Genomic DNA, 18,172 nt, shown 5'->3' with positions numbered 1-18,172 from the left:
GTTGATCGGGCGACCAGAGCGCAACAGCTCTGGCTTGGAGAGGGAAGGCAGGCGGCTTGGCGGCACGAGCAGATGGTGGCGGCTTTCTGGCCAGGCAGCTGGGCGTGGAACTCTGGCCCGTAGCCTGCCTGCTCTCGTCCTGCCCACGGGCACAGAAGCTCGATCGCCGGCCTTGGGCAGCAGGCGGCACAAGCAAATGGCGGCAGCGTTCTCGCCAGGCAGCTGGGCGTAGAACTCGGGCCTGTAGCCAGACTGCTCTCGTCCTGCCCACGGGCGCAGAAGCTCGCCGGCCTTGGGCAGCAGTTCACGATCGGGTAGAGTGGTGACGCACAGGAACGGGTTGGCAGAAGGCCCCGGTCAGGTGAAGTCCTGGTGGCTCGGGTCTGGAACCCGACGGCCTGTCTTCAACTCCCAGTGCAGTGGCCGACCTTCTCTTGGCGTCGCTTCCTGGAACTCTCCCTGTGTCTCCCCCTCTTCTGCCAACGTGCCTCGCTTTTTCTCCCGCTCTGGCCAATTTGTCGTTTGCTCATTGGCTGCTTGAAGCTCCGTGGTCTCTTCTGATTGGATTGGCTTTTTCTCTTTTTGTTTCTTTTCTTGCGCCGCGTGTTCACGTGCAGGACGCTCTTCGGTGTTGTCGTTTTCCATCCAGCAAGGAATTCGCCTCAGTGCGCGCTCTACTTGTCGTCTGCTTCTTGTCCTCTCCAACCACCACACCGTGTTGCGTACTACACACATCACAGTGTGACTTTATTACTTCCACTTTCTACTTCCGAGTTTCCAAGAATTTCGTCAAAGTCGTGCTCACATGGCGGGTCTCTAAAGTCTACGATTCTGTGTTTTGGTGTGCGGCAATCGGTTATTTCTAGTGCGAATTATTCCAAACACTTCAGTAGCTCTACTTGTAACTTATGCTCTGATGTCATATCTAGAATGAAACCCATGAATTTTGTACTGTACTATTTAAAAAAATTTTTTTTCTGATTTATTTTGAATTTCGTCCCCGGTCACCTCAGGAGGTGAACTGAAAGCGCTGCACAAGAAACAAGTGCCGCTAAAAATCCTGCCTGCAAAAAAAAAAAAAAAAAAAAAGAAGAAGAAATTCACTTCGTCTGTCTCCAACCACACCTTTGGAAGTCTTTTGATTGTGGGAGGACTTCAAAGGGGTACGTTCTTGGAGCAAGCTTATTCAGACAAGTTCCTAAAGCAAGCAAAATTAGCAACAGCTAAGTCACTGAACATGCCACTGTGATATAAAAGCAGCACATCATAGAGCGTACTCTGTGAAAAGGAAGACCGCTGTTCCAATAAAACAAACTTAAATGAACAGAACAAACAGAAACTTTGGTGTCATGGCATTGTACCCATAGAAAACTAAATAAGCTGTTCATTCAGCGCATGAGCCCTGGGTTTTGATCCAATGCGGATCTGCTGTGCACCGAGCGGCAGGCTTATATCAGTGGAGTGCTCGACTGGCTATCACTCGCACTATCCTTGTCCCAGATGACGTGCTCATGGGAGCCCCGAGATGCTTGCTAATTCTGATGTTGCCTGACGTCGGTATTTTTTTTTTGGATTGTCAACTTTCCTTTTGAGCCGAAAACCGATAAACATTTCGGTTTGACTCCGAAACTGTATAATTAATATTCTGGTTACATTTGCATTCTAGTGAACTTTTTTTTTTCTGTTTGATTTCATTTCGTGCTGACACATTGGCATAGATACGTCGGCTGCCACAGGGTGCCGCCACAAGATGGTCAACTTTAGGGCGGGGCCAGCGGGTGATCGCTCCTTCGCACCCCCTTGCCGTATCCCCTGTGTAGCTTCCAGTGCACTAATAGAAAAGAGAGAGAAAGCTGCTCATCGGCCTGGTAACTGCATCCAACTTCGATTGTGCTTGAACGATATGAAACATTTTTGTAACAGGAGATTTGTGAGGCAACTCAATAGTTGTCATTCTATGAGTGCTTAGAAAAGTGTTTCAGTGTCCCTTTAAAAAAAATGTATAATGTGTACAACTCTGTATCTCAACAATGAAATGCGATATTACAATTCTGTATGTTGCACCTAACAGGTCTCTAAAGTGAAGGAAATCAATATACATCACTCGGAAATATATTACTAGTTTGGGAGAAAGTCTCCTGTAGAACCTTTGTAACGTAACAATTTCACGTAAACTGTAGATTCATGCATTAATTTTTTCCACTTTAGATGGTCTATCGCATGCAGTTTATGGAACTGCAATGTTTTTTAACGGCGATGCTACAAATTTCTTAACTTCATGCTTCAATATTTTTTAAACTTTGGAATTTCTGAGAACTTTTGTGTAACATTCCAGGCCATCAATCAATATTCTACTTGCTAGAGGCTTGAATTTAACTTTATTTCTCATATCCAAGAAATTTCATTCAACTTAGTTTAGTGGTTGTCACAAAAATGCATTTCTGTGTCGTACATATATTCGAATATGGAAGTCTGAGTTTGTCCTGAGCTAAAGCGATCTCTTAATGGCTGTTCTGTTGCTGTGTGGTAGCTGGATTTGTTTGATGCAAACTGAAAGTTGGAAAGTAAAAAGTTTGAAACTGTCAGTTTTAGCCACTGCATATTTTGTATTTCGTATATCCATGTTCAGGAAAAAGAGTATAAGAAAACATTCCTTTTTCCTTCTTCTTCTTTTCTTTTTTTTTTTCTTTTTTTTTTTGCAGGAGTGCTTCTTCACGGTCCACCTGGCTGTGGCAAAACCATGATTGCAAAAGCAACAGCACGGGAAGCTGGTGGGTGCTTGAATTTCAATCTTGTTCTGAGTGAATAAAACGGCATCACGGGGGGGAACCTTTAAAATTCGCACTAAATCACACCACTAAATGGTACAACACTGGTAGATTGCTTTTTTTGTAACTATGTATAGCTGTGTTTTGTCATGCATTTTTGTCACTCGTGCAGGAAAGTGCTGGAAAGCAGCCGAGTTTATGGTATATTTAAAGTGAAATGTATTAATTTTTTGTAATTAACAGTCAACTATCGTTAAATTAAACATTGCTGCGCTGACATCAGGGGTAGCTAGTGCACAATTTTCAAGGCAGTCTCCTCACCCACAACCTTTTACTTTCTTATAAACTTTTTTTTTTTTTTGACATGCAAAGCATCTGCCTTTTGCCAAAGGGGCCTATTTGGTATTTAAAAAGTGTCACCTTTCACTTGGAGCTTTGTTTTGTCCCTGAAACTATTTTTGCTGCATCTAAGAGTGCTGCCTAGACATGCAGAGTATCACTCCTAGAATGCTTTCTCAAGAATTTCATGTGGTATGCAGTATTAAAAGACCCACAAGTAATTAAACATCACCCTCCCCTTTAACCCTGGTATTCCCACTCTGCTTGTATTCCGTTCTGTTATGGCTACCTTCTGCCTCTATGGACGGAACATTATGCGGTGATATGAGTGCTTACGTGTGGTTGATTTGAACTGAGTGTGTCCTTGTCTCTTTGTGATGCATTCTTTTTTTTTTTCGGCTTTAAGAATAATTGTACAATTTGCTTATGGGGATGGGCTTACGTAAGGCTCACCCTCCAAGTGATGGTCAGGCAAGGGCATGGCTCTCCTTGAGTTTGCCACACACAAAGTACATCATAGCTTGGTTCGTCAACTCTTCGAAACGGTTAGGAGTAGGCTTGAGCATCAGATAGCCCGCAAGCATGGGTCGCAGCTTACAGATTAAAGGGACACTAAAGGCAGATACTAAGTCAATGCGAACTGTTAAAATGCCATTTGCAAAGCCTCACAGCGCTGGTTTCATGCCAAGAAAAGACTTAGTTTACAAGAAAATTGCATCTGAAGGGTCCGGATATCTTTAGTGCAATTCAAATCGCCTGCCCCTGAGCGGGAAGTGGTCATGTTGCATGCGCCATTCTCGCCCTTTACTGCTGTCAGTAAGAATAACGGCGTCCGACAGACAGCGCTACAGTTTTCTGCGTAAAACACAAATGTGTGGCCATAAAGAAACGGAGCCAAGACAGAGCGTTGGATTCACCACTGCAGTGCTGCTCTTGGTCAATTGGCATGAACCGTTCGGGAATCCCATGACATCGCATGGACGTGGCATTCTCTGCTAGTGTGAGTTTAGCGAGAAATCCCAGCACAGCATTATGTGGTGATGAAACTACTGAAACGTGCAAGCATAAGCAGCACAGAGTGGAAAAACTAAACTTTTCGTCCACCGGCATCGTTGTGAAAGGTACCATTAAATGCCCCTATATGCCCCGATATTACTTACGTGGCGTCGTTGTGCGACGCCCACGTCTTTTCCTCCAATACGCCGTTGTCCTCTTGGGGGGGGGGGGGGGGGTCATGAACCTGCGTACATTGTTTAAATATGTATCTGCCTTGTATCAATATATAGGACACAGTGGCCACATTTCAATGGAAGTGAAATGGAAAAACACTTGTGTGCTTAGATTTAGGTGCACATTAAGGAACCCCAGGTGGTCAGAATTAATCCGGAGTCCCCCACTATGGTGTGCCTCATAATTGGATCGTAGTTCTGGCACATAAAACCCCGTTATTTAAATTGAAGTATTTATTTATTCATTCATTCATTCATTCATTCATTCATTCATTCATTCATTCATTCATTCATTCATTCATTCGAGCACCTCTAAAACAAATTGACTTGTATAACGAATCATTTCGGAGTCGCCAAGCACTCAGTTGCAAATGCATTCATCTGTATATGCATATGTAGTGCTACTGACGGTGGTCTGCTTTCAAGCACCGGCAGTCGCACTTTGCTCCTTGGAAGAGGCAGGATGTGTGTCGAGTGAGCTCCCGAAGAACACTCCGGAATTGGGTGATGGAATTGGGTGAACACAGTTTAAATCAGGGATCCAGAAACTCAGTGAAGTGCAATGTAATGCAATGCATTTCCCTTGCATTTACCACTAAATCGCCACAGAATTTTTTATGTGTGTGTGTTTCATGGTTTCCACAAATGTAAAATCCACACCAGAACTCTGAACACTGTTTCAACTACATTGCAAGATCGCTTTTTTTCATCTACACTGAACTTGTAAAACAGCCAGGTTGTTTACCTGACAAAAATCATTACTGTCAAGAACAACAAAAAGGAGAGAACTTGCTGTATGGTCAGATATATGTGCAGTGCAGCCTGAAAGCACTCGGACAACTTTCTTTCAGCACTTTTATTTTTCAGTCACACTTTGCCCATAGTAACCAATTTCGAACAGGTTTAACAAGCAGTGTTCTACAAGGTATATGAAAAAAATATTTAATCTCATTATTTTTGCTAGTTATTATGATTACCAGGTGTAATCTTGGTGCAGTAAAATTGTAGATGCACTGCTCCGAGTGGTTAGTTAACCTTACTAACTCGACAATTTTCCCCAGAATTGTGCATTGTGATGAATCTCTTCTGGTTATTCTTATTCTAGTGCCACAGCACTAAAAATGCATGTTTATATTCCTAGTCTTGAAAATTGCTTTCAAGTAAGAAGACTTTGCCTTTCTCAGAGTTTCTTGCACTAATCTTGGAGTAACGCTATCACTTCCGACTGTGATCTTTCAATTTGCATAAGTGATGAGAAAGCCGTTCATCCAACTTGTGTATGCTTCGGTGCACCTTTTGTCGCTTTTTTAAAAATAAATTAACTTCCAAAGCTATGTTGATTGATTCAAGGTCATCATCAAGCAAGTTGTCAAAATATCACAGCTACACGCTCACGCTTCATGTTAAGTCCTGTCATGGGGATTTTGAAGTAATAAATAAAAAGCAATGTGTATGTTAGAACGTAGAAGTAATAAGGCATTGCACTCGCTTGTGTGGCATATTTGGTCTCTTTTAAACTCTACACTTTTAGCTCTTGTAGGCTTAATCTGGTATTGACTGGCAACAGGTTTTTGTCATGATGATAATGTTCAGACTTGCTATGTTGGGTCATTCATGCTATAGATGTTAATTTGAGTATGACAAACATGCACGTACATGCACTTGCATGCCCACATGTACACACAAAAAGCAGTGAGAGTACTTTCTTCTAGTGCAGTAGAGAACAGTGGGCACGCACAAGGGCTATAGTATGTCTTTCCAACAATGCTGAGCCTTCATGCTCGTCCAGTGTTATGGAGTTTCATGTAATAGCTTGTTTGGGATTTAAATGTCACCTGTTCTCACGTAGACAAAGTGCTACACAGCCTACGGTGCTGTGCCAGGGCCCATGACAAAACTAGGCATTTTGACCACCAATATGGCTGTCGGTTTGTCAGTTTGTTTAGTTTATGGTTACAGAAGTAATTTCACACAGTGCCACACACTGTCCTGTAAAGAACTGTTGAAGTAGTCTTCATGAGGGGGGTTTGTGATTGTGCCATGGATCATGATTGACCTACAAAGAATTGTGCAGCATGGGCAGGGCTCAAACAATTTTATAAAGACAACACATTGTCAGGTATATGCAGGAAAAACCACTATTTTGAGGGCAGGATGGTCTGACAGCCTTAAAATTAATGTGTCCTAATGTTCCTTTTCTTGCTACATTGATAAAATTTGTGTATACTTCCATGTGAATTTGCACCTAACTCCATGCTGAGGGAGGCTGATATAGTTGCTGGCACTTTTTGGTCATTGAAGCCATTGGCATTCAACTGAACTGCAATTGGTCTTCCCATTGGCTAGCAGAGTTAGCATCACACTATGCATCATGAAGGTTCACCTAGTAATGGCACTTTGTTGTGGATATGGTACATTGGATTCTCTTTAAACGGAACCTCAAGGGACCAGGGAAATTGGTTCTATTTAACAGAAGGGGCATTTACTGAGACAAATCTGAATACAATTGCATGAATACAAAACCAACCAACCATGAGGATGGCATTCCATTTAAGAGGCAGTTCCGTTTAAGCGATTTCCGTTTATCGAGATTCCACTGTATATGTCATTTGAGAATCATTCATTGCATTGATATGCCGCTTTTATGTTTGACAGGAGCCCGCTTCATTAATTTGGAAGTAGCAGCACTTACCGACAAATGGTATGGAGAATCTCAAAAGCTTGCCAGCGCTGTCTTTACATTGGTGAGTACCTGTTTGTATATGAAATCACTAGCACTGTCATATTGCGTCGGTCATTGCTTCGGCACAGCTTGGTTACCCAAAGCATCATTTTTTGGGCTAGTTGGTCCAACATTCTGCAGTTCAAAGCACTGAAATTACATGTACATGAAGGACACAAACTCTGGTTGTGTTTGGGACCTCCTTTACATACTCGTTGCTTCCATAGTTGCCATACGGTATGCTAAGGACTATCGCTGTCATTACAGGGTGTCTACCAACCGGGAAAACAGGGAATTCTCAGGGATTTTGAGTAATCTGGGAAATACTCGGGGAAAACTCTGTCAATTTGTGCTTCTATCAGGGAAAATTATCTGTAATTTTATTGTAAGGGAACAAAAGGGGCGGTAATACTGGCTCGAGTAACAGAGAGGAATCGTAACGAATAGTCTTTGATGCCGTGTTGTTGGCTAAAGGAGCTGCCAGTGTACAGTCAGCAGCTGTCTTTCCGGATGCCCTATAATTCAGACCGTTTCCCATCCCATCCGGAACCATCCCATCCGGTCAATGTATAAGTCTGGAATTTGGAAGATGAGAACTCTTCGCTGTCCGACTTTCCAGACTTTTTGCTGTGACCGTTGTTAGGAATGGCCTGCCGAGGTGGCAACGTGCAGGTTATTTCAGCCCGCTGCACGTGTTTCGATCCACCCACGGTGGGGGCGCCCTTCAGAGAACCAGCGAGGACAGCGCTAACCAACCATGAACTTACTTCAGAGAACTGCGGACAACCGGCAGCCACGCGGCAAGGGTCAGCTCAGGGGAGTTCTCGAGGGGAGGTAATTGGCGGAACCTCCCCATGCGCTTTTCGAGACACCAGACAATGGACCACTGCGGAGGCCACTGTGCGAGGTCCGCTTTGGAATTTAGAGGCGCCGGCTGGGGTCGGGCATGACCACCTGGCTACGAGGACGCAGGACAATGGACACTACGACGACTGCGCTGCAAAGGTCGTCTGCCCACGGAGGGGGCACTGAAACGTGTGTGCGCGTGTGTGTTTGTAAAACGTCCCGCAGAGAGGTAAAACGTCCCGCAGAGAGGCGACTTGTTTACGCTGACGTCGAATGTTTTGCCTCACCTAGGGATCTAGGGAACACGAAGTGGATATAACCAGCTGTTGTCGGCGGCTAGTGTGTGCTCGTCGTCGTGCTCTGTGCTCGTCAATGTACTCGTGAGCTGTGTGCTCGTTTGCTGTATGCTTTGTCTTGCTGGCTCCATTTGGGAGTCACTAGACTGTGTAAATGTATCCCATGTTCAAATGTAAATAATGTAAATAAATCCTGCTCACCTAGTCCTGTTGCCCCAAGTTCCTCCGATCGTCCTACAAGCCCGACTCCAAATCTTACACCGTATGTCCAAAATGGCATTAATCAAAACCAACACTTCCTCCATTTTGATTACCTCGCTGCCTCGAACGGGCGCACTCGCAAGCGGATCCGCTGGCAGCTGCAGCCACCACTGCAGCAACGCTAGACCTGGCTGTTTCGATGTTCGCTATTAAGCATCTTGCCATTCTGTGCCATGTTTTTCATTGAAAGAATTCACTGCTGTCAGCCTTTGTGGTCCTCGCGATTGGCTTCGAAGCTCGGAAAGCACGGGCTGTTGCATAATGCCAGTTGCCGAAAGTCAGCTTCGCCTCATCAAAGCAGTGTTATGCTGTGAAGAATATACAAAAGTATTTACGGTGAAGCATAATAAGCATGGGAAGGGGCAATGGTCACGGGACACTGGATGTATTCCTTAATTATATACGCGTGCAGCTGCCGTCTCCTGTCACAGTATGAGCACGAGATATGCCTAACAAGTGTACTGGCAGTTCTAAAGAGACTTTTCGGATGTGCTGTGGCGATTTGAGTCCTTAAGGGCAGTAAAAAGACATGCATTCTCGATTTTCTGGTGTGTTCGTGGCCCCTAGGGAGCTTGAAAAATCGGACGTTGACTGCACAACTGTCCAAGAGGATGCTTCAAATGGTCCGTGTGGCGAACTCGCAGCAGAAGGAGGACAAGAGCACAACCTACGCATTGAGGAATGAATGGGAAAGGAAGCATGCTGCTGCTTCTTTGAAGGAGCTTGAGCACAAAAAACTGTTGGCTGACGCCAAGGTGCAGCTGTCCCTTATCCAAACCAAAATAAACTCTTTACAGCAGTCAAATGCAACACTGAGTCGTGCGCGGGCTGAGAGTATATCAAGACAGTTGAAGTTGACTTACTGGCTGATGCGAGAGAATCTCACTTGTGACGGAGTTCGTGCCTCATACCAATGAGCATGCTATCAGTTGATAGAAATAGCTCATATTCGAAAATATTTGCTTCTATATGCATCTCCTTTTTATTCGTATTTGAGTATGCTCGACTCTATTTGCAGTGGGTTTTACCTTTCCTTTTTTCGAAGATACACTCGAACCCGACTATATCCAGCCCGTTTACATAGAATTATTCTATATATTGAACAATTTCTGGACAAGGTATAGTTACAATGAGTATATATCGCAAAAATTAATCTTACATCGAACAAAAATAGCAGCGACTCCTGATATATCGAATGTCAAGCGCTGAAAAAATGCCCCCAGATGTTGGCTTTCCCTCGCGGTAGTTGGGAAACCCGACGGTGTGGCTCCATCGAACAGCTCTCCCTACTGTGACCGCGCTGCATTGAGCGAGCCGTCAACACCCCCCTACAAAAGATTATCCTGGCCCACCCGCAGCACTTGTTCAGACAGCTAATCAGAGGCTTTTGTGCCCTCATCGTACAAGATGGAGAAAGTGCGAATTGTCTCACTGCTTTTCTGGTTCAATGTGTGTGTGTCTTGTGGGCCTTCTCCCACATTGTTGCCGTGATGAAGCAGCGAAATTCGCCTTTCGTTGTGAAGCTCGAAATCATAAATCGTGTCGAACGCGGTGACAAGTTGGATGTCCCCGCAGCATGCAAGATTTCGAGGAGCACTCTCAGCACGATCTTGAAGAATAAGCGGGAAATTAGGGCTAAAGCGGCCAAACTCGCAACCCAGAGCCCATGGCGCCCGACGCGTACGCACGACCGTGTACGAGGGGTTCATCCGAAATTGCTTCAGCTGTGCCGGCTTCCGCGTGCTCGGTGATGACTGTAAATTCTGATGAATGCAACGAAGCCGTTGCCGGTGTTGCCGAAGTTTGGAGCGAGCTGTCAAAATTTCCGGAAGCTGTTGGCAAATCAACGGTGGACGAGTTCGTGAGTGCAAATGATGGTGTCGTGACCACGGGAGAGCCCGAAAATGAAGACTACATTGCCAACATCGTACCGAACACAAGTGAAATTGTGCACAATGAGGAAAGCAACGACGGTCCTTTGCCCACGTCCTCTGAATTGATTGGTGCACTCGCACTAGTCCAGTGCTTCTGCACGAATGCGGAAGGTTGCGGCTTCAGCTGCTCAGACTCTTTAGACAATGTGAAGTGCGTGCATCACAGGCAGCGAAATTGCCCAAGCAGAAGAAAATGCAGGACTATTTCAGCGAAACTAAGCTAATTCCATCAATAAAGTAATTTTATAAGTGGTATGTGCTTTTATGACATCAATTTATTTAGCAGGCTTATATTGAATTATGCTCTATATCCAACTGATAGGTGTTTTTTTGCTAGTTCGATATAGCCGCGTTCGACATTATTTTATTCGCTGTGCATTTTAGTAACCACTCCCTTCAATTTTCTTTTGGAATAAAATAAACACTACTCCTTACTATTGAAGTTGGACTAAGTTTTTTAAAAAAATTTTTAGCATGCTTACTAGTGAGTGACAGTGAAAGTTTCGTGTCACTCAGAGAATTTTGCAGGGACACTCAGGGAAAACCTGGAAAACTCTGGGAATTTGGAAATGTCAGCTTGGTAGACACCCTGCATTGGTATCCTTTGCAGTAGCAGTAGTATAGTAGAACTTCAATCTCATGCTCATACTTAAACTAAGTATCTGCCGAATGTTTACCTTTGAATGAAGAACAAGAACTACATGGTAAGAACAAAAGAAAAAGAAATGGCAGGAGGGGGTGGTGGTTGCAGTCTTTACTGATAATGTTGGTGATAATCTAAGTCTGATATTGATGCTCATTCACCAGATGTACTGTACCAAGAGAGAAGCAACTGCGTACCAATTAGCAAGGCTGCTTTTTCTTGAGCAAATCTGCCTGTTACTATTAGCGGTGAGAATTTGGAGTGGCGACCTCTCGTCAGTGATTTCACGGCCAGGACGCCGCTCGCTGCAGCTCGCTCGGCTGCCACACGCGCTCATTCCCTTCGTGTACGCTTGGGGTATGGGTGGCTTGAGCCGTACTTATTGAATGATATGTCGGTTTCTTTCTGATGCCGTGCCTGAACCACAGTTCCTTCTCCTAAAGCGCGTGAGTCGATAAAATTTGCGGCTTGACTATCGCAAGCTATGTAGTGTTGAAGGAGTCTACTGGCATTGCAATGGATATATGCGCCGTGTCTGTCCATGAATTTTGAGTAAAAGGAATGTCTGCAAATTCAACACGCGAAGTTGCATATGATGCTTCACTAAACACTTAACATTCCCTTAGTGCTTTTAGCTATGAGAGACATTGCATTTTACATGGAAGAAAAATCTTGGAAATTGGCATCAACATGTTATCCATGTTAGAAAGACACTGCCCAGCAAAGCTGTCATCATGATTCTTATTACTCTGATGAGTTGTTCTAGTCAAATATGGCCATTTATTAATGCGTAAAAGAAAGAGTTAGGTGCGCATTTCTTATGAAAGAGTTTGCTGCTACTTTCACCCCTCTCTGAAACAGGCCTCCAAAAAACGAATTGATCATGGCTGCTAACACGACGGCGTGTCATGTAGAGTATTTACATAGTTAATTCACAAATAGCATAGTAGCAATCACCTGAGAGAAAAGTTTCGTTGTTAAGATCGAGAGTCAATCAATTGCAAGCGATGAAATGTTTCATGGTGGCCCTCAGTAGCCTTTATCGACAATATGGCACACCCCTGATCATGCAACGGTAGCAATCGACTGTCAATATGGCTAGGCACGCTTTGTTCGCGAAACCCATCTGTTCAGTACAACTTCGAATTGAAACCATGAAGAATTTTTTTTGCAGCGCCAATTGGAATGGCTTAAGTATTCTTGAGCTACTATAGCGTAGCTTAGATTGCCTAGAAAAGGAAAATTCAAGCACCTTCTGTCTCACCATGTCTCGATCCAGCATTGTTTAATTATACAAACGGAGAACTATTCGCTTCGTCTATGCCTAAAAGAGAACCTCACCCAACTGCAGGCACAAATAAAGTTTTCTCCAATCCAATCCAATCACAAACATTCATAAAGAAAGCACCACAAGCCTTACATATTTAACTTGATTTTTGACCCTCCACGGCGGAATTATAACTTCAATATGCCCCATACTACTAATGATTGACGCCTCGACTTCTTTCTGGCTGCAGCCATGCGGTCCAGCAGGCATATTTCACCAAAACATTTGGGCCTAACAGCCTGTGTCAGTTCGACAAACAGATTCGTCATGTATATTCCTCAAGCAACAAGCACCAGTAAATTTCTCAAGTGAGTTGAACGTGTAGCACAGAACAGGGAATATATATTGGTACATTCCTAGCTTTTTGTATTCTGTAAATAGCTGTAAGCCTTCATTAGCTTTACTTCCAATTACCGCCGCTTAAAATAAACACGTGAAGAACCACCTAATGTTGAAAAGCAGTTAAAGAAGTAAGTGGTGCTTGTAGAATCTAAACTGCAGTGTTAGTAAATCCTCATGTTACTGCCGAATGTTTCTGTGACAAAATGCAAAAATTTGATATACCATGAACTACTCGTCGTGATCAAATGTGGTTTAGCGGATTAAAATCAAGGTAACAATTGTAGAAGTCACATATAGCCAGCATTTGTGACATACTTGTTGCACCGCGGCAGGTAATGTATTATAACTGGGCTCTTATATGCTTTGTTTTCGCGGTTGTCGATACGCGCATGAAAAACCCGCAATGGGGCTGGTCTGTGCTCCTTCGGCCGGCACTGTAGCGTTTCCTTTGAAAGCTGCATTGTCGTCTAAGAAATAAACTCACTGAATAAATTTTCGCAAATGAAGACGACGTAAAAATACATTTGAGACGACCGCCGTAAGTATACAAGCAGAGAGACCAAGGGTGAACAAACAAAAACACCACATAAAACGCCCGGACACTGCCCGAACTGTAGCAGACGACAGGCGCAAGTCCATGCCCTGACGTCACGCGAGCGGCGCCCGCAGCACCCCTGTAGTTTGTTCTTGGGGCTAATACAGGGTCCTGAATATATCACTGTGCATTTCAAAGAAAGGTTTTGTGCTCACCGCTGCACTGTTCTTGCTCAAATTTTTCAGAATGATCCCATTTTGGCATTGGCTTCATTTAGTGTACTTGGCACAATTAACTGCCTTCTTTAAAAAAAAAAAATTTTCCTGCACTTATGGGGATGTGAGCTGCTGCTGCCATGGCGCAAGCATAAACTTGTGTCACCGCCTGCCGTCAGCTGCAGAAAGCAGCGTTTCAGGGAGGGGTTATGCCGTCGCAGCAGCAGCTCACATTCCCATAAGCGCAGGCAAATTTGAATTTTTTTTCTTAAAAACCAGGCAATTAACTGCGCCAAATGCTATACTAAATGAAGTTGACATCAAAATGCGATCGTTCTGCAAAATTTGAGCAAGAACAGTGCAGCGGTGAGCGTAAAACCTATTTTTGAAATGCCCAGTTAAATGCTCAGGACCCTGTATCCAGCCTGCTAGATTTTTCCTGCATCTGTCGCCATTTCTTGGGATTTCTGCAGATTTCTACATGGTATCCAGGAATTTCATGAATGACAGTACAGTTGCCGACAAATTTTTCGGGCTCCGAAAATTTGAACTTGATGGATATTCCGGACTTCATAAATGCACCATTTAGGGTTCTTATAGAGCTAATGCATCTTCTTTACCAATTTTTCGGGCGAATTAAGGTTCCAAAGTTCGATTTGCTGGACTAAATCGCTCGTTCTGAGCCACGCTGCCCGATCTTCTGGGCTGCCATGTTGGATTTTCTCTTGGCTTGGCTACCAGTGACCCACTCTATAGCCTTCAAAATGGTGACGCACGCTTTCAACAGAGAGCGTGTGACATTCTCCAGTCTCGGAGGCCATGCCCGCTCTTCCTTGACTGACAAAACATTCTAGGGGATGGCACTTTTTCTTGTTTACTTCTTTTTTCAGTCAGCACAATCATCAAAATCACTTAATGCGGGGTCCATTTTTATTCATTTGTTTATTTTAAAGTTTCGGTTGCTATTTGCATGTGGTGTGTCCACAGAGCACATGTGTGTCCGAGATGGTGTTGCATCTTTGTGTGGGTTTGTGCGGGTTCACATTTGTGTGATCGGCACCACCTCGTGTGCTTTCTTTGTTTGCTTTCTTCGTGGCTCGTTTCTTTGATCTGCAGCGCGATCTGCCACAAATCACCATTGAGGTGACACGTTTATCAGACTGTATATGGAAATGTCACTCTTGCGCAAATCCAAGCAAATCTGATCGCCTCCAAGCATATTATGAGGCAGGGCGTTATTAGAGATTTTTTAAGCTGCGCTAAGCCTAATAAATTTTATTTTTTGGGCTGAACAAATTTTTCGGACCGTATGATTTTTCGGACAATTTTTCCGTCCCCGTGGGGTCCGGAAAATCAGTTGACGACTGTATATCAGCTCAAAATGCTATGACGTGCTTGTTGGGACCAAGCCTCTGTGACAATAGCAGCCATGAAACACAACTGGGAATGTATCTTTGGGGGTCCTACTCCATGTCTTGGAGTTGCTGTCATTTTCAGTGTATTGTATGGTGAATTAGCCTAAACACTAATCCTTTGGCAGAGGAGTACATTGCACACATTAGTATCCCAAATAAATGTGTGTATAGAAATTCCACAGTTACTGTAATTCTTTGAAATGAAACCAGAAAGAATTCTGGTGAAGGAGGTTGTCAGGCAAGGAGGCATAATCTCGCCAATCTTGTTAACGTTACTAGATGCTTGTAACTATGTTCAAGATGCTAGATTGGGAAGGATTAGGGGTAGCGGACAGCAGGGAATACTCTGGTTTGCAGATGACGCCCTCTTTAAAAATGTTGGAAATGACTTGCCTCAGATGAATGAGAACTTGAACTGGCAAAGGCTAAGGGTACTAAGGGTTTGAGGAATAATATGCAAATGGTTGAAGTAATGCTCAGTAGCATAGCAAGGGAACAAAAGTTTATTGTTGGTAGTAGCCTCTTGAAGCTATGCAGGGGTACATTTATCTAGGTCTAGTAGTCGTGGAGCATCTGTACCATGCAAAGGAAATCTCTAGACAAATAACATTTGACTGGAGTACATATGGTGGCCATTCTCAAGTCGTAAACAGTGGCTTAGAATGTTATCCTTGAAGGAAAAGTATACACTCAGTGCTTTTTGAGAAGAAACTGAGGACCATGCAACAAGGAATGGAAAGGGAAGTGGTAGGTTTTATGGCTTAGAGAGCAAACAAGTGTACACATAGAATTGATGTCGAGGGTGGGAAAGTACTTTGCGGTGTAATGGAGATATGAAAGTTGTAGGCATGGGATGGAATTTCCCAACTTAAGACAGTGTTAATTGGAGATTACAGGTAGAAGCCTTTTTGGTGCTGCGGATATAAGTATTTGCTAGTGGTAGTGATGACAAACAGGCCTTGGGTTAGTGGTTACTCACATTCATGGCTGGCTCTGCATACCTTCTATGCTATAGTGATGGCCGCTGTGTTTACAAGTGAGTTCGTCTACTGTATGTGCATAGATGAGACCACCTGTAGTTTCTGCCCATGATTCCAGCGTCGATTGGTCCCCTCACGGTTCTATTTGACCATTAAGAGTGGCCTCGATCTAACCTCCTGTCCAATCAAAGCAACCGTGTGCCCATTCAGGTGCTGGCGCACGTGAAATTGATAGTTGCAATTCCACGCAAGCTCCTTCCTGCAAGCTTGGTACACACTATTTGTGTGTCTTTCAGTGCCACAATAGCCTAAAGAACAGGAAACACTTAGGCCAGACAGTAAAACTGCATATTTCAGGGAACTTCGCAAATATGAGAACCGCCAAGATGTGCGCAGAGTGAAATTGCAAATTTTTCTATTCGCATGCTTTCTTTTGATCTGCGTCATGTGGTAAATCGAGTGGCTCTTACGTATACAGCAATAAAGTTTAGTAAGCTTCATATGTACCTGCAGCTGCATTCACTTAAAGCTGGCCCCTTTCAGGAAGAAGTGCACTGTAGGACCAGCTCATGAGAAAGATTGGCTTGGTTGCTTGGCTAAGTGCACAATGCAGACTATCAGAAACGCTGTAAGTGCAGTGTGATAGCATCTTTTGGCAGCAATGAAAAGGTTAAATCTTACGGGTGCCTGTAAGGCAACTGTGTGAGAGAATGACTACTGTAGTAGTTTACACAATTTCCAATTGCACATTATTTATAATTAAACACTTGTTTAATCTTGTCATAAGCCATCACAGTGGTCATGAGCCATCACGGTTTTGACCATCATTGTGGTGCTGGTCAAAATGGTTCTGTCTGTCTTGGGAAGCAGAAAGCTGACTACAAGCAAGCTGTTGTCCGTGGGCAGCCCGACAAATGGCGTTGTGTGCATATTCACTAGTCGAAACAGCAGCGGAAGGGAGGAATAGGTACATCCAATGGGAAAGTTGGCTGACAGCTGAACAAAAGGGAGAGTCTGCAGCAGTATCATGTTGGGGAGACTTGTTAGCGAATGTCCTGTATCGTACATTTGAACCTCAATACAGTCTAACCCGGATATATAGAACCTGCATATTTCGAATTATTGGCTATATCGAACACACAGATTACCCCCTTGAAAATACTATGTAAAAGTATAGGACAATTGCGTAGTATATGGAATTCCATCTTCGTCGGACATTCGATATATCGAACGCCGCGCCGTGCCCCTGGAAGGTGCGCTTTTCCCAAAGACATTTGTGTCCGGTCTTCAGGGGAAAACATTCCGCAGAGTCAGTCAGCAGGCTCCTCCTCTGCGCATGTGCGGCCGTCGCCTAGCGACGGAGACGCAGAGCCGTTCCCCCGTTCTTGCGCCCCACCGGCGCGAGCTCTCTCGCTCCTCCTCTACCGCCGGCGTGTGCATTGGGCAAGGGCATTGGAGCTCAGCGAAGAGAGTGCGCGGCATGGAGACGCGGCGACGTTTCCAAGCCACGCTTCCTGGGAAAAGGGGGAGAGAGAGAGTGGGGGGTCGACACAGTCGCTCGTGGGCCAGGGGAGACAAGAGAGCCAGAGAGGGCTCAAAAAACGAACACAGCGCCTTCGACGGCATATTCCGCCGATCTTTTTCCCCGCTCTCTTCTTTCTTTTCCCTTTGTCGTTCCTTCGCAGCCCCGTTGACTACCGCTCGAACAGGCTTCGCTCGGACTGCTCCATCTGCGCATCGCACGTTTTGTTGTGCGTACCTCTGTTTCAACGTGCCGTGTGTAGCGTGTGTGAGTGCGGTCATCTGGTGAGCTATGGCATCCGCGGACATAAAAAAGAGGAAGAATCTGGACTTTGCAAGAAAGCTTGAAGTAATCCGGCGTGTCTAGAATGGAGAAAAGAAGTCCTCTGTGGCTGACGCATTCGGCATTCCACAGAGTACTTTAAGTACGTTGTTAAAAAAACAAGCAAGACATCAAGCTTAAAGCAGGTGAGGAAAGTCGCTCGGGAGCGTGTCGTGTGTGCCCTGCTGCTTTTGACAAAGTGGAGAAGGCACTCTATACGTGGTTTCTTGAAATCCGAGCGAAAAATATTCCCGTGGATGGCCCAATGTTAATCGAAATGGCCAAATGGTTTGCTATGGCTCTTGGCGAAGAGAACTTTTGCGGTGCCACTGGATGGCTGCAACGGTTTAAAAACCGCCACGGCATTGTAGGAAAGGCCATTTCAGGCAAAAGTGGGGCTGTCAGCAGCCAGGAGATGCAGCAGTGGCTTTCTGAGGAGTGGCCGAAGATCACTGAGAAGTTTTCGCCTGCAGAAAT

The 18,172-nt window shown here is 44.5% G+C and overlaps 1 protein-coding gene across 1 annotated transcript in view; it reads left to right on the top strand.

Annotated features, from left to right (window-relative positions):
* LOC142585667 (outer mitochondrial transmembrane helix translocase-like) overlaps nucleotides 1-18,172 on the top strand; it is a 73,897-nt gene that overhangs the window by 26,130 nt on the left and 29,595 nt on the right. Inside the window, exons 4-5 of the mRNA XM_075696604.1 lie at nucleotides 2,703-2,771; nucleotides 6,992-7,080. Of these exons, the coding sequence (XP_075552719.1) occupies nucleotides 2,703-2,771; nucleotides 6,992-7,080 (158 nt within the window). The remainder of the gene's footprint in view (nucleotides 1-2,702; nucleotides 2,772-6,991; nucleotides 7,081-18,172) is intronic.

This window comes from Dermacentor variabilis, chromosome 1, assembly GCF_050947875.1.
Source record: "Dermacentor variabilis isolate Ectoservices chromosome 1, ASM5094787v1, whole genome shotgun sequence".
Classification (NCBI taxonomy): domain Eukaryota; kingdom Metazoa; phylum Arthropoda; class Arachnida; order Ixodida; family Ixodidae; genus Dermacentor; species Dermacentor variabilis.
This window is presented reverse-complemented; position numbering and strand designations above follow the sequence as displayed.